We start from the raw sequence: 15,119 nt of genomic DNA, 5'->3' as shown, positions 1-15,119 counted from the left end.
CCCGCGGTGCTGTTAGGGCGGCCCCGGTGCGGCGTTGTAGCAGAGAGCGGCTCCTCGTTGCCCGGCCCTTTATTAGAAACCCATAAATACCCCGTATAAATAGGGAGCGCGGCACATAAATAAGAAATAAATTAAGGGGGGGCGGGGGGTCAGCGGGCGCTGGCGCTGTGGGTGAAGACGCGGCTCATGACGGCGGTGAAGGAGCGGAGCCGCTCCAGCGTGTCGTGCTGCAGCAGCGGCCGGGCCCAGGGGTCTGCGTGGGGGGGCGGGGGGGTCTGGCAGGAACGGATGGGGACCTGCAGGGAGAGAGGGGTCAGAGGGCTCTGGGTCGGGGTTGATGTTAAGGTCGGGGTCGGGGTCGGGGTCAGCTCACCTGCACGAGGCCCAGCAGCTCCTCCAGCACCGCCTTCAGCTCTGGCTGCGGGCGTGCGGCGAAGATGTCAGAGCCCAGCATGGCCTGGTAGTGCTGCAACCCCTGCAGGATCCGCTGCAGGCAGTGCTGGGGGTTGGGGGGGGGAGGGCGTGAAGATGCTGGGCTTCTGAGCACATACCCAAAGCGACCCCTGGGGAACTTGTGGACCCCAACAGCCCCGAGACCCCCCAGCTTGTCCTGGCGCCCTGACCCCCAGGTTACCCTGACATCTCCAAGCGCATCACTTGGGTGCTTCCGAGATGCCCCCAGGAACACCTCCAGCATCACTGCTCCCCCCCCCTCCCTCCCCCAGTACACCCTTAGTGCTTCTGGGGCCCCCAGCACCGCTGAGACCCCCCAGGACCCTTCAGACATCGCAATGCACCCCAGAGCATCCACGCACCCCACAAGACCCCCCGGGCTTTGGCTACAAGGATACCCCTGGCCCCCCTCCCCACCCTCCCAGCCCCCCCGGTACCGTGCTGTTTGTGTCCAGCGTGGAGGGGTCACAGGCATCACTGCAGCGGATGCGGGGGGCACAGTCCCCCTCGGAGTCCTCCTCTCCACCCAGACGGACCGCATCCTGACAGCAGGGTTAACAGGGACCCCATAGCACCTTGGCTCTCCCCAGGCAGCCAGAGCATCGCAGTACCCCCAGATCCTCTGTGCCCCATAGCTCCGGTTCCAGGAGCATCCCCGGTTCTCTCAGGTCCCCGAGCATTTCCAGTTCCCTGAGTATCTCCAGTTCCTGGAGCAGCCCCGGTTCCCCGAGTGCCCCCTGTTCTCCCCATTCCTGTAGCATCCCTCGTCTCCCCGTCTCCCCGCCCCTCCAAACTCCGTCCCGGCTCTCACCAGCACCCGGTGCGACTCCTTCATCGTCCCCAACAGCCGCGACAGCCGCTGGGAGAGGTCCCTGCAGGCGGCCCAGTCGGTGCTCGGAGCCGGGAACGGGACCGCGAGCGGCAGCAGCATCGCCGGCAGGCAGAGTGCGAGCAGGAGGCGGCGGAGCGGGGCCATGGCCGGGCGGGTCCGATCGGGTCAGTGCGGCCACCGGCGGATCCATCGGCTTTTATGGGGCGGCGGCAGGTGGGGAATCCCCGGGGCAGGTGGCACCCGCCCCCCGTTACTGCGAAATCGCCGCCTCCCCCGAAAGCAGAACCGATACCGGGCCGGGGTCCCCGGGCTGCGCCCCGCCGCGCCCGCTCCGGCCCCGCGCCCCGACGGGACGGGCAGGAAAACCCGGGGCAGTTCCTGGTGGCTCCACGCCCGGCGGCCGCGCGGACGGAGCCGAACACACCTGAGCCCGCGCCGCACCGCACCGCATCGCTCCGCTCGGATCCGCTCCCGGGACGCGGTGGGACGGGACGGGCGCGGTTCCGCACACTGCAGGGCGGGCCGGGGCGGGCCCGCAGGTGTCTCGCAGTGCTTCCCCGATGTCCCCACGTCCCCACTCCGTATGCCCGGTGCCCACCGGGGAAACTGCTGCGGCGGTCCCGGTGCTGCCCCGCTCGCCGCTGCCTCGGGACACCCGGCTGCTCCCCCCCAGCCCCCGTTTCCCCCGCGTTGCCCGCGGCTCCGCAATCGCGGCGGCCCCGACAGGGCGGCTCCTGCGCTTCCCGGTCCCCGCCCGGAGGGGCTGCCCCCGGCCTTCCCCAGACACGGCCCCCCTCGACGGGCTTCGTCCTCGCCGCGTACCGACCCCGGGGCTCAGCGGCTGCCTGACCCTCGGTCCCACCGGGACCCCCACAGGGGGCGCCGCGTCCTGAGCTCCGGTTCGGGGATGGGGTCTGTGACCCCGCTCTCCACCGCCCTCCGGTTCCCCACTGCTGAGCTCCACGGGAGCGTCCCCGTCCCCGCGGGGCTCCGGGGGGCGAGGAAAGCGCTGCGGCACCGCTGAGCGTGAGGAGGGCTCCGCGGTCACGGACCGGGGATACCGGGAGAGGACAGTGTTGGACACGGCGAGACATTGTGTCAACGGGGGACAATGCAGGGGCCGTCGGGGGGCCGTGGCACATGCAACATTCGGGGCTCCATGGGGGGTCCCGGAGCCCCCGGCCTGGCCGCGGTGCCGGGTGGGAACACAGCGCTGCCCGGACCACCACTCCCGCACCGAGAAACGCCATCCGCAGCTTTCTGGCCCCTCCGTCGCACCGTCCGGCACGAACGCTTTGTTCCGCCTCTCTCAGGCGTTGATTGGCCAGCGCACGAGACTCCGCGCTGCCATTGGCTCGCCGGCCCCGAGATCGGGCCGACTTCCGGTCCGGACGGCGGGGGGTGCGGTTGCCATAGCGACGTGAGGAGGGGCGCGGCGGGACTGGCCGGGTCGCTCCCGGCGGGCTCCGCCCGGGGCCGTTCGGTAACGGCAGCTTTCGGCGCTCCACGTGACGGCCGCCGCCGCCGCTCCCGCCGTGCGCGGCAGCGTGGGATCCTTGGCCGGAGCGCGGGGGGTTGTGGGTAACGCTCCCGGTTGGGAGCTCCGCGGAAAGCGGCGGGCCCGCCGTGCTGGGCCGGGCCTAACCGGGTGCGCCTCGCAGCCAACGGCCGCGGGTCTGCGGGAGCCGATACCGCCCGCCCGCCCCGCGCCGGCCGCAGAGATAAGGGGCAGGTGCGGGGTTGGAGCGGGGCCCTCCCGCCCGGGGCGGCCCTGGGGGTGGAGGTGCAGGGAGGCCGCGCCCGTGGCTGTGGGGCCCCGGGAGAGGGGCGGGGGTCCGCCTTCCTACGGGCGCGGGGCAGCGGGCTCCGTCCTCGCGGCCGTGGCGCGGCGCTGAGCGCGTCCCTGGGAGGGACTTTACGGTGCTGCCGCGGCGCCGCCCGTGAGCGCGGCCCGGAGAGGCGCGCCTTCTGCTCGGCGGAGATTCCAGCGCCTTTCCGTCGGCCCTACAGTCAGCGGCCCCGCGCGGTGTTTCTAAGAATCGCGGCCCTTGGTGTTTCTGACTGACCAACTTAGTTCCTTTTCTGTTCCGAAGGGAGACGTTGGTTTTCACCATGAATTTTGAAGGTCTCGACCCCTCCCTTGCTGAGTATGCTCCCACGCTGCACCCGGCGCTGGATCCCGTCCTGGACCCCCACCTCAACCCCAGCCTGCTGCAGAACGTGGAGCTGGACCCCGAGGGGGTGCCCTTAGAGGGCATTGCTGTGCCTGAGTCTGTGCACATCGTGGAGGGCATGTATAGCGAGCTGCACACCGCCGTCTCCGAAGTGGGCGTGCCCGTCTCCGTCTCCCATTTCGACCTCCATGAAGAAATGCTGTGGGTTGGGAATCATGGGGTAGGTGGCCCGAGGCGGCTGCAGCCCCAGACGTGTGTGCTCCAACCTGCTGGAGGCAGACTGGTGGTGAATGGAGCGCTGGCGTGGAGAGGGGCCTGAGCTGGAAATTCCGGCTTGTAACTGGGAATTGAGCCATGTAGATGCAGAGAGCTGGAAGTGGGTGACGTGTCCCGGAGCATGGGAAATGCTCGGCCTTATTTGTCTGCCAAAGAGCCGCCAGGTGCTGCAGCCCTGACCTCTTGGGCTGGGGGAGCTTTTGGTTCTTTACTCACATCTGCCAAAAAAAGGAAACTCTGAACAACCTCTCGTGGTTCTGTTGAGACAGAGGGGCAGGAATCCCTTCTCTAAGCGGCAGCAGGGCAGCCTGCCTCGACCCGATTGGTACGGAGTAGAGCAGTGCTTGCCTGTGTTGTCCCCAGGGTCTTGATGATCCTGTCCTGCTGCTTTTAGGGCCACGCCACCTCGTTCTTTGGCCCAACGCTGGAGCGTTACTCCTCCTTCCAAGTGAACAGCAGCGACGACATCCGGCAGATCCAGAGCCTGGAGAGCGGGGTCCTTTTCCTGACCAAAACCAACCTGAAGTGCATGTCACGAGGAGGCCTCATCATATTTGACTACCTGTGAGTGCTTTGCCCTGGCAGCTGAGAACGAGGGAACGGCCACAGTGCGTTTGTGGAGGAGTTCTTTGCTCCCTTCCTGCAGTGTAAAAGCTCAGCCTGGGAGGAGAACGAGGGCAGGATGGCAGATGCCTTCCCTGCTGTGTCCCGGAGCTCAGTGGGAGTGCAGAGGCTGTGCTTTCTCCTCCGCAGCATGGATGAGGCCGAGGACATGCACAGCCTCCTGCTGACGGACAGCAGCACTCTGCTGGTCGGCGGGCTGCAGAACCACGTGATCGAGATCGACCTCAACACCGTGCAGGAGACGCAGAAGGTACCGCCGGTGCCCGGCCCCGCGCCGCCTCCCGCGCTTTGCCTGCTGCTCACCTGCTGCTCTGTGCTTCCCAGTACACCGTGGAGGTGCCTGGCATCACCATCATGAGGCAGTCCAACCGCTTCTTCTTCTGCGGACACACCTCGGGCAAGGTGCCGCCGCCGCGCCATCGGCCTCCTGACGCCCGGCTTCCCCAGGGTGCCCTGGGATCGGTTTCCCAGAGCTCACAGGGCTCCCCTTCGTACCCCCGCCTTACCTCCCAGGTCTCCTTGAGGGATCTGCGCACGTTTGTGGTGGAACACGAGTTTGATGCCTACTCGGGCAGCTTATCTGACTTTGACGTCCACGGGAACCTGCTGGTGACCTGCGGCTTCTCCAGCCGGATGAACGGCCTGGCCTGCGACCGCTTCCTGAAGGTGTACGACCTGCGCATGATGAGAGCCACCACCCCCCTGCAGGTCCACATCGACCCCTTCTTCCTGCGCTTCATCCCCACCTACACCTCCCGCCTGGCCATCATCTCCCAGACAGGTGGGGAAGCCGCTTTGCCCTGGGCGGGCCTTGAGTCGCGGTGGGACGGGGCTGTGGGGCGCTCGCTCTGCGCCCAGCCGGCGAGGGCCGTGCTGGGGGGGTGGCGTGCTGCTCTGCTCTCCTGCTCCCTGACGCCGCCTCGCCCCACGCTTCCCTCCTGCAGGTCAATGCCAGTTCTGCGAGCCCACCGGCCTGGCCAACCCGGCCGACATCTTCCACGTGAACACCGTGGGGCCTCTCATCATGACCTTCGACGTCTCGGCCAGCAAGCAGGCCCTGGCGTTTGGTGACTCTGAGGGCTGCGTGCACCTCTGGGCCGATTCCCCGGAGGTCACCTTCAACACCTACTCCCGGGAGACTGACTTTGCTCTGCCCTGCATCGTCGACACGCTGCCGCACCTGGACTGGAACCAGGACCTCGTGCCGCTCTCGCTCATCCCCGTGCCGCTGACCAGCGAGAGCCTGCTGTCAGACTGGCCTGCTGCCAACTCTGCCCCGGCGCCCCGGTAATCGGCAAGGCTGCCCCGGTGAAACCGGTGTGGACAAAATCCCCCCCTGCTCAGGGCTGGGGGCGGCCGGCGTTGTGCTGGGCCGGCATTTTATCGTGGCTGAAAAGGAATGCTGAGTTTCTGGGGGGAATGGTTGAATGAGAGGAGCCCCTGTGGCCCACTGGTGGTGTTTGGGCACATCCAGCACTGCGTTAAGCGGCGCCGCCAGGCAGGACGGCCTCTGAGTCACGGTGTGTTTTGTAGGCGAGCTCCTCCAGTGGATCCCGAGATTCTGCGCACCATGAAGAAAGTGGGGTTCATCGGCTACGCCCCAAACCCCAGGACCAAACTCCGCAACCAGGTACGAGCTCTCAGCAGGCCGCTGCGCCCGGGGCTGCTGGCACCTCGCTCTGTGGCAGGGGAGCTCTGAGCTGTTTGCTCTGCAGGTTTGTGGACGTGGCGTGTCCCTGCCCTCGGGAAAGCACTGCTGCGTTTCACCCCTGCCCGCAGCACCGCTGTAGTTTCCCCACAGTGATAAGTCCCTCGTAAGAAGGAAGGTGTGGAGGACTCGTGCAGGTTAAGGGAGGGCCCCGCTCCTTTCTGGTTTATTCATTTGCTCATTTGGGGAGGCAGGAAAGCCCGGGAGCTGCTTGTTTCGGTTCGCGGTGCTTCACCTCAGGATTCAGCTGCTCTTCCCTTCTCCTCTCCCTCCCAGATCCCCTATCGGTTAAAAGAGGCAGACAATGAGTTTGACAGCTTCAGCCAAGTTCCCGAGTCCCCGATTGGACGGGAGGAGGAGCCTCACCTCTACATGGTGGCCAAGAAGTACAGGAAGGTAACCTTTGAAGGACCCTCGTGGGCTCAAGCACCAGCTTACGTCTCCGTGGGGAGACCTGGACGTTTTGTGGATGCCCTGTGGCGTGGGAGCGCGTCTGTTTGACACGCTGCGTCTCTCCCCAGGTCACAATCAAATACTCCAAACTGGGGCTGGAAGATTTTGATTTCAAGCATTATAACAAGACTCTGTTTGCAGGCCTGGAGCCCCACATCCCCAACGCCTACTGCAACTGCATGATCCAGGTGGGAGGTGCCCAGCCCCGCCGGGGCCGTCGCAGCCACAGGGCCGCTCCTGATGCCTCTGTCTCTGCTAGGTGCTGTATTTCTTGGAGCCTGTCCGCTGCCTGGTCCAGAACCACCTGTGCCAGAAGGAGTTCTGCCTGGGCTGTGAGCTGGGTCTGCTCTTCCACATGCTGGATCTGTCCCGAGGAGACCCCTGCCAGGTCAGTGGCAAGCCCAGACGATGTGAGGCAAGAGCAATGTAGGCAAGAGATCACGGAGCAGCAGGGTGGTGGTGCGTCCTGAGGAGGTGGCATCAGACAGATGGAAACTCCTGTCATTTGATGGCTGACTTACCACTCTTGCTCCATCCCCAGGGAAGCAACTTCTTGCGGGCTTTCCGTACCATCCCGGAGGCTTCAGCTCTGGGGCTGATCCTGGCTGACTCAGACGAAGCCACAGGGAAAGTGAACCTGGGGCGGCTGATTCAGAGCTGGAACCGTTTCATCCTTACCCAGCTGCACCAGGAGACCCAGGAGCAGGAGGGACCACAGGCGTATCGGGGGGCGGGCAGCAGGTAACTCCCCAACCTGAGGGAAGGACGCAGAGAAGTGGGTCAGGAGAGGGTCTGGCTCCCAGAGGCCCCATCTGTCCCGCAGGCAGGGGTTCTGCATGGGAACGTGTGTGTCTGCAGCCATCCCTGCAGTGGGATTTGAACCTCTGTCGACTCTGGGCCCGCTCCTGCGTGCAGAGATACGTGGGTCCCCAGAGCGTGGGCTGCTGTACTGCCCATCCCTGCTCAGCAGGCGTTTTTGGGCTCCTGCTAACCCAGGTGCTCCTTTTTCTCCCCTTTCCAGCACCTTTGGGTCCTCGGGGGACTCGGTTATCGGGCAGCTGTTCAGCTGTGAGGTGGAGAACTGCAGCATGTGCCGCTGTGGGAAGGAAACCGTCCGCGTGTCCTCCACGCTGCTCTTCACTCTCTCCTACCCCGAGAGCGCTGGTAACAGGCGGGGCGGCAGGGCTTGCAGGTTTCACCCCGCTGCCTTTCCCTTGGGCAGGGCAGCTGAGCGGGAGGGTTTGTGATCTGTGCGGATGAGCCGTGGGTTCTCTGGTTGGTTTTTTTGTGAGGTAACAGACACCTGAGGAACTCCTGCAGCCGTCTGTCCTGGGCTGCAGGCCCAGCAGTCGAGCTCTGGGATGCGGGAAGGCAGATCTGGGGGTTGACCTTCTCCCTGGTGGTTATGAGGGAAACCCCAGAGGTCTGGCTGATCTCAGTCAGTAAAGATGTGTGTGTTGGAAGGTGACGTTGTCCTTTCTCCCTTCAGAAAAACCAGTCAAAGACTACGAGTTTGCCCAGATTCTAAAGAGAAGCATCTGCTTGGAGCAGAACACGCAGGCTTGGTGTGAGAACTGTGAGAAGTACCAGCCCACGGTGAGCCAGAGGGGGAGATGCAGGCTGGGGCTGGGAGCGAGGCGTGAGTGCTTCAGGCTGAGCAGGGGCAGCTTCTCCATGGGTCGGCAGGGAACCTGAGTGGATGCAGGGGGTTTGGTTCCTCACCTGATCTGTGAGCCGGTGTGGGGCAGGGTATCCATGGCCTGGTGGGGTGCGTAGTGCTGGAATGCAAGTCATGCAGGTCCATCTGAAGCCCCTGGGGCGGGGGAAGCCCCCAGGAGCCAAGCACGCCTGTTCTGATGCAGGCTCTGGGGCTGTGGGAGTCTGCTTCCTGCCCCAGTTTCCCTTACAGTACGCCCCGTGCCCATCAGGCAGCGTGGGGGCAAAGACTGGAAGAGGGGAAAGGATGGCGCGAGCTGCATCCGGCTGCCAGCCTTTCCTGCGGCTTTTGGCGTCGCCCTCCTCCCATCTCCTGCTCTTTCCACAGGTCCAGACTAGGAATATCCGCTGCCTGCCAGATGTCCTGGTCATTAACTGTGAGGTGAACAGCTCCAAGGAAGCAGATTTCTGGAAGACGCAGGCTGAGGTGGGGGAGACACTTTGGGGCAGAAGCAGGCTTGTCCTCCCTGGCACACGGGGTTTCCATTCTTCGGAAGCGTTTTCGCTGTGATCTTGCTGTTCCTAACAGTCTCTTGCTCTCCACCCAAGCATCACCATACTTTGTCTGCAGAGGACTTGGTGTTTGGTCATGCACGCAGCATGAGCTGTGCATTTGGAGTTGGAAAAGACGAGATCTGCTGCCATGACAAAGCTGACAGGACTTCAGTAGAGTCACGCTTTCATTCCCCCAACCCCTAGGACCTAGGAGCAACGAGGCAGTGCCTGCTTCCCCAAGTACACACGCAGCAGAGCTGGTGGACGGCTGGGTTTCCCTTGCTGTCTTTTTCCCTGTCACTGACTTTACAGTCTCTGTCTTTTCCTTGCTGCTGGCCTGGTTGTCACCCACGTGTTCCTGAGCCCTGCCTGTCGCTCCGTGCTGACGCTTCCCTGTGTTTCGTTGTCAGTATGCCTTTCAGAGAGCCCTGATGAGGAGAGGAGGCTTTGAGATCACCAAAGGCAAAGAGATCTCTCTTGGGGATTGGTAGGTGACTGTTCCTGGGGTGGCAGCGATGCCTTCTGGATTGCTCCAGAATTCAGGGCCATTTCTCATTCAGTAATCATTCCACAACCTACCTGCCTTGCTTCTTGTGGACCCTAAACTGGAGCAGTCTCTCTGCTGCTGAGACTGACCCCGTGCAGGCGCTCAGACACCCTCGTAATCCACAAGGGTTGTTCGTGTCCCCTTGTGACCCACTTTCGAGCCCTCACTCTCCATTGTCCATCCCTTTCCAGGCTGACAAAAGGCTCAGGGCCACGTATCAGCCCTTTTTGGTCGACCTCGGCCTCCCCGGGGCTCTGATCTAGGCAGATGCACAGGAAGGTTTATAAAGGAATGGGTGGGTTGGTGGCCCGGGTCCTGCTGCAGGGAATCTGACCAAGGCTGCATCTCATGAGTGCCTCCAGCTCTGCCTTCTGCGATTCTCCTTGCAGGAAGGAACTGGGAAACCCCGAGGTGGGGCACTCGTATCCCTCAGTGGAGGAACTGAAGAACATTTGGATCCCGCACGCCATCAAGATGAGGCTGACCAAGAATAAGGAGCTGGACGTGTGCAACTGGAGCGAAAGCGATGAGGTAAAGGCTGACGACAGCCCTGTGGGACGGCGTGGTTGTGTGGTGTGGGATGGCGGGAACAGAGCGACTGTAGGGCCGCTTCCTGTCGAGGGATGGGGCGAGAGGGAAAGGGGCCGTCTGGGAGGTGCCTCGAGTTGAGCCCTGTGCCTCAGATGTGGCCAGCCTGGACAACTGCGTGTCTGAGCTCTGGGGTTTGGGATGGAGACCTGGGAAGCGCCAGAAGGCAGGTGAGACTCAGACGTTTTCCTCTGCTGTTCCTCCCCCAGCTGAGTCCGTCCGATGACCCCGAGTCGGTTTACGTCTACGATCTCATGGCCACAGTTGTCCACATCCTGGATTCCCGCACGGGGGGCAGCCTGGTGGGTCACATCAAAGTGGGAGAGACCTACCACCAAAGGAAGGAGGTGAGGTGCCCTCGGGCCTGGGGCGCTCCTGCCTCCCCAGGAGTCGGTGCTCAGAGGTTCAGGAGCTGGGCTGTCTAATGGAACCGTTCCCAGCGCTCTTGCTCTCTTACTGAAGTCTGAGTGGGACTTAGTGGATGCGCCAGGCAGCCTTCAGCAGGTGGGTGCTGCTCAGGCACCCTGTGGGGAGGAAAGGGCTGAAGAGGCACTCTTCCTGCTCTTTTGGGGCTGGTTCCTCCTGGGTCGCGGGCGCATTGCCAGCCCGTGCTTGTGGTTCCAGGTAGGGGCTGTGACTTCATCTCCCTTCCAGAGGAAGCGGGGCTGGTCTGGGCAGCGCTCTTGTTTGGTGGAGATGCTCAAACCAGGAGTTCCCAGAGTGTGTCAAGACCGCATCCCTGCCTGTTTTTGTTGCATCTCGGTGGAGTGCCCGTCCAGCCCCAGAGCTTCTGTGCACTTGTCACCACCCAGGCCAGCAGGGATTTCCCCACAGTGTCCCAGGAAGGAAGGGAGTTCCCACTTGGTCACACCCCACTCCAGTAGCTGGTAGAGGAGTCACTGCGTTTGCCTGGGGGGCTCTAATGCAGCGCCTGTGCCTCTCTCCACAGGGAGTCACACACCAGCAGTGGTATCTCTTCAACGACTTCCTCATTGAGCCTGTGGATAAGGCAAGCGCCCCTGGCTGCTGGCGAGGGAGCCCAGCCGCTCCTCCCCTGGTGCTGAGCCGCGGGGTTTGGGGATTGCTGCTGCAGGCGGGGGCTCTCTGCCACGTCCCTGTCCCTCCTCCCTGCAGTGCGAGGCGGTGCAGTTTGACATGAGCTGGAAGGTGCCGGCTATCCTGTACTACGCCCGGAGGAACCTCAACTCCAAGTACAACCTCGTCAGTGAGTGTCTGAGCGGAGCTGGCTGTGGGGGGCAAGCTGTGTGCTCCCAGCTGATCCCCCTTCCCTTCTCCTGCAGTCAAGAACCCAATTGAAGCCAGCGTGCTGCTGGCAGAGGCCTCTCTGGCTCGCAAGCAGCGCAAGTGCCACGCCACCTTCATCCCCCTCATGCTGAGTGAGATGCCACAGGCGGGCGACCTGGTGGGGCTGGATGCCGAGTTTGTCACGCTGAATGAGGTCGGGCAGCGGGGGACAGGGCTGTGACTGGGCCAGGTGACGCGGGGCTGCAGGAGCTCTCTGTCCCTGAGCTGCCTCTGGTCTGTTGCAGGAGGAGGCTGAGCTGCGCAGTGATGGGACCAAATCTACCATCAAGCCCAGCCAGATGTCGGTGGCCAGGATCACGTGCGTGCGGGGTCAGGGTCCTAACGAGGGCGTCCCCTTCATTGATGACTACATCTCCACCCAAGAGCAGGTACGCTGCCCCCGGTGGCTTTGTGCAGGGGCGGCACCGCCTCTCCTGCTGCTCCCTGGAGGCATTACCTGGGACAATGGCAGCACCCGCCCTGGGACACCGGGAGGAGCAGAGGGGGTACAGATCCTGTGGGTGCCCCTGCCTGCCCCAGCCCGGCACCCTGTGCTCTGTCAGCGCAGGTGGTGGATTACCTGACGCAGTACTCGGGGATCAAGCCTGGAGACTTGGATGCCAAGATCTCCTCGAAGCACCTCACCACTCTCAAATCCACCTACCTGAAGCTGCGCTTCCTCATCGACGTGGGTGTCAAGTTTGTGGGCCATGGGCTGCAGAAGGATTTCCGTGTCATCAACCTCATGGTGAGAGCACTGAGCCCCATCCCTGGAGCCCCGCGATGTCCTGGGGGGCAGGGGGGGGCCCATAGCAACCCCTGCACGTGGAACTGGGCGCCAGCAGCAGCAGCCTCTGCCTTCCAGGTGCCCAAGGACCAGGTGATCGACACCGTGTACCTGTTCCACATCCCAAGGAAGAGAATGATTTCCCTGCGCTTCCTCGCCTGGTACTTCCTGGGTCAGTGGCTGCGTCCTGCGCTCCGGGGGGCTGCTGGGCACGGCTCCCCCGGGCTTCTCTCCCCCTGGGACCACGTGGGGAGCCCCGCACTGAGCCGGGCTTCCCCTGCAGACCTGAAGATCCAAGGTGAGACCCACGACAGCATCGAGGACGCGCGCACGGCTCTGCAGCTGTACCGCAAATACCTGGAGCTGAGCCAGGGGGGCAGCGAGCCGGACGACTTCCGCAAGGTGCTGAAGGCCCTCTATGAGAAGGGCCGCAAGCTGGACTGGAAGGTGCCCGAGCCCGACAGCCAGAGCAGCCCCAAGCGTAAGCGCCGGGACCCCGACCCCCTGCCCCCCCCCCCTGCCCGCCCTGACTCCACTTCATCTCCGCAGATGGGGCCGTGTTTCCGCCCGTGCTGGCGCTGTGATGGGGACGAAGAGCGTTGGCACTGGAACCAGCAGCGGGGCCGGGGCTGCCCAGGGCTCAGCGCTGCCTCCGAGCACGCGGCCCCGCACTCCCCGCCGGTACCGGGAGGGGCCGCTCGTGCCGGCAGTTCGGCGGCACGGCCCGTGTTCTCCGCCCGCCGGTTCGGGCGCAGCCATAAAGCCGCCTCGGAGCTCGCCTCGCGCCGCCCTTCTTTTGCCGCGGGACCGGGATGGGACCGGAGCGCGAGGGGGCGGGGCTACACCGAAGGGGCGGGGACATGTAAACGAGGTGGGCGTGGCTACGGGCAGAAAAGGGGCGGAGTCGTCACAGGCCCCGCCCCCTGGGGCCGACCGCCACGCGGGCCGGGTCCTGCCGGCTCGGGGCCTTTCTCCGCCGGGGGGTGGCCGAGGCGCTGCCTGCGCGCGGGGCGGCCCGGCCGAGCTCCGAGGAGCGGCCTCGACCCCACGGCAACCGCCGCCGCCCCGGCAGCCTCCATCGCCGCCCTCCCGGAGGGGCCGTTCTCCGCCGTAGGGCGGCCGGGAGGAGAGCGGCGGGACAGGCACCGCGGCGGGCGGCCCCGGGGGACGGCGGGACCGGGGGGCGGCGGTGGCGGCCGGGGGCTCGACCGGGGCCCGGCGGGTGAGGGGCGGGCGGGGAGCGGGCCGCGCGCGGCCGGGGCGGAGGATGAGGACGATGAGGAGGGGCCGCTTCTCCATCCCGGCCGCGCTGTGTGTGGCCGCCGCTGTGGCCGCGCTTCTGCCCGCGGTGAGCGGCCGGCGGAGTCAGGACCTGCACTGCGGAGGTGGGACGGGACGGGACGGGTTGGGTGCGGGCGGGGAGCCGCTACGAGCGCGGCGCGGCGGCTGGGATGTCGGGCTCCGAGGCCGCTGACGCTCCCGTCCCGCAGCGTGCCGGGCGCTGGTGGACGAGCTGGAGTGGGAGATCGCCCAGGTCGATCCCCGGAAAACCATCCAGATGGGTTCGTTCCGCATCAACCCCGACGGCAGCCAGTCGGTGGTGGAGGTGAGCCTCGAGCCGGGGTGCCGTGGCGTCGGGGTTACGAGCGGGGCCGTATCCCGGCCCCCCCAGCGCTGCCCCCTCAGCCCTGACCGCCCCGGCCCCGCAGGTGCCGTACGCCCGCTCCGAGGCTCACCTGACGGAGCTGCTGGAGCGGATCTGTGAGAAGATGAAGGAGTACGGTGAGAAGGTGGATCCGTCCACGCACCGCAAGAGCTACGTGCGCGTCATCTCCCACGACGGGACCAAGCTGGACCTCTCCGGGGTCAAAATCGACGGCGACGTGGCCTCCAGCCTCAAGTTTGCGGTGCGCGCAGGGGCGGCTGCGGGACTGGGGGCTCCCTGGGTTCTGTTGCTGACCCACACGTGGTTCTGTTGCAGTGTGAGAGCATCGCTGAGGAGTACGAGGATGAACTCATTGAGTTCCTGTCCCACGAGGCTGACAACGTCAAGGACCGGCTCTGCAGCAAGCGGACGGGTGAGACGGGGAGGGGGACGGGGGGGGCCGTCTGCCATCAGCCGCAAGGACGGGGGGCACTTCAAGGGGCGCAGAGCCACCCCTGTGAGCTCTCCCTGAGGGTGGCTCGGGACTGCCCCCTCCAGGTGTGTCCCCGCGGCTGCCTGCTCTCCTCCTGTTGTTTTTGGCTCTCTGGGAGGCGTTTCTTAAAGATGTTGCTCCTGGAGGTGTGGAGCAGCCCCAGCAGGGGGCCGGGAGCCGCAGGATGGGAGCCCAGCGAGCAGCCGTAGCCGTGCTGTCCTGCACCGTCCCAGCCCACGCTGTGCTCCCGCTCTCTGTACTCCCAGCCCTGCAGCTTTTTTTGGGTGCTGTGCTTGGGGCGACCCAGGGCAGCCGTCCTGCTGTCCCCATTGGCCGCCCCGGCCCCGTGCTCCCCCCGCAGCCAATGGCCTCATGCCCACTCCTGGCCTCGCGGTGCTATTTCTGGTTCACAAACACCAGGGTCAGGGCACACCACGACCTTTGTGCTTCCTTTATTAATGAGCGTGCTCCAGGCTCATTATCTGCACCCTGACACCAGGGCAGGTCTGCTGCTGCTCCCCTATGCCTGGGGGATCGGCTGTGGGGCGGATGGGGGTCCTGGGGGGGCTGCGTGTGGCTCTGAGCAATGCTTTGTCCCCACAGATCTGTGCGACCACGCGCTGCACCTCCCACATGATGAGCTGTGACGCCGACGGCCCCGGGCTGCGCCGACCCCACGACAGCACCATGCTGCCCCACAGCCTCGGCCCCCTCCCCGCTGTGGGGGGGGATTCTCCCGTCCTATTTATTCGCCGTCCATCCGCTGCCGTGTGGGCAGGGACGCGTCCTTTGGTTGGGGGCATTCTGGTGGCTGATGTGTGGCTCCAGGTTCTCTGCTGCTGCCTGGGGCTGCTGTAGGGACAGCGGTGCTGCTGTGGGTCTGTTGGGCACCCGGGGCCCAATGCAGGAGGCAATAAATGGGGCCCGATGTGGGCTGGTGTCGCTGCTGTGCACCTCACTGGGGGTCGATGGGGGGCCGGGGCAGGGAGGGCACACACGCACAGGAGCGACGATGGCACTGTG

General features: G+C 65.0%; 3 protein-coding genes across 3 annotated transcripts; 2 read left to right on the top strand and 1 right to left on the bottom strand.

The window, feature by feature from the left end:
• Positions 1-149: 149 nt before the first annotated feature.
• On the bottom strand, positions 150-1,429 carry IL23A (interleukin 23 subunit alpha; the record flags this gene model as incomplete). Its single annotated transcript, XM_079547783.1, has 4 exons — positions 150-296; positions 374-499; positions 891-995; positions 1,265-1,429. 4 exons carry the CDS (start codon positions 1,427-1,429, stop codon positions 150-152), a joined length of 543 nt encoding a protein of 180 aa, XP_079403909.1.
• A 1,968-nt stretch (positions 1,430-3,397) lies between these two features.
• PAN2 (poly(A) specific ribonuclease subunit PAN2) lies at positions 3,398-12,542 on the top strand (the record flags this gene model as incomplete). Its single annotated transcript, XM_079547770.1, has 25 exons — positions 3,398-3,679; positions 4,130-4,299; positions 4,489-4,609; positions 4,684-4,761; positions 4,873-5,140; positions 5,304-5,646; positions 5,893-5,989; positions 6,344-6,463; positions 6,589-6,708; positions 6,780-6,908; positions 7,062-7,261; positions 7,542-7,684; positions 8,010-8,116; positions 8,565-8,663; positions 9,142-9,218; positions 9,668-9,809; positions 10,076-10,213; positions 10,816-10,875; positions 11,001-11,091; positions 11,168-11,325; positions 11,417-11,560; positions 11,740-11,919; positions 12,037-12,130; positions 12,242-12,439; positions 12,508-12,542. 25 exons carry the CDS (start codon positions 3,398-3,400, stop codon positions 12,540-12,542), a joined length of 3,594 nt encoding a protein of 1,197 aa, XP_079403896.1.
• A 683-nt stretch (positions 12,543-13,225) lies between these two features.
• On the top strand, positions 13,226-15,016 carry CNPY2 (canopy FGF signaling regulator 2; the record flags this gene model as incomplete). Its single annotated transcript, XM_079547782.1, has 5 exons — positions 13,226-13,343; positions 13,449-13,564; positions 13,668-13,865; positions 13,940-14,036; positions 14,700-15,016. The coding sequence occupies 5 exons, from the start codon at positions 13,226-13,228 to the stop codon at positions 14,741-14,743; spliced, it is 573 nt and encodes a 190-aa protein (XP_079403908.1). The 3' UTR covers positions 14,744-15,016.
• Between the last annotated feature and the right edge of the window lie 103 nt (positions 15,017-15,119).

The sequence above is a fragment of the Tetrao urogallus genome (genome assembly GCF_951394365.1).
Source record: "Tetrao urogallus genome assembly, chromosome: 31".
NCBI lineage: Eukaryota > Metazoa > Chordata > Aves > Galliformes > Phasianidae > Tetrao > Tetrao urogallus.
Note: the sequence above shows the minus strand (reverse complement) of the source record. Positions and strands in the feature narration are given on the sequence as shown.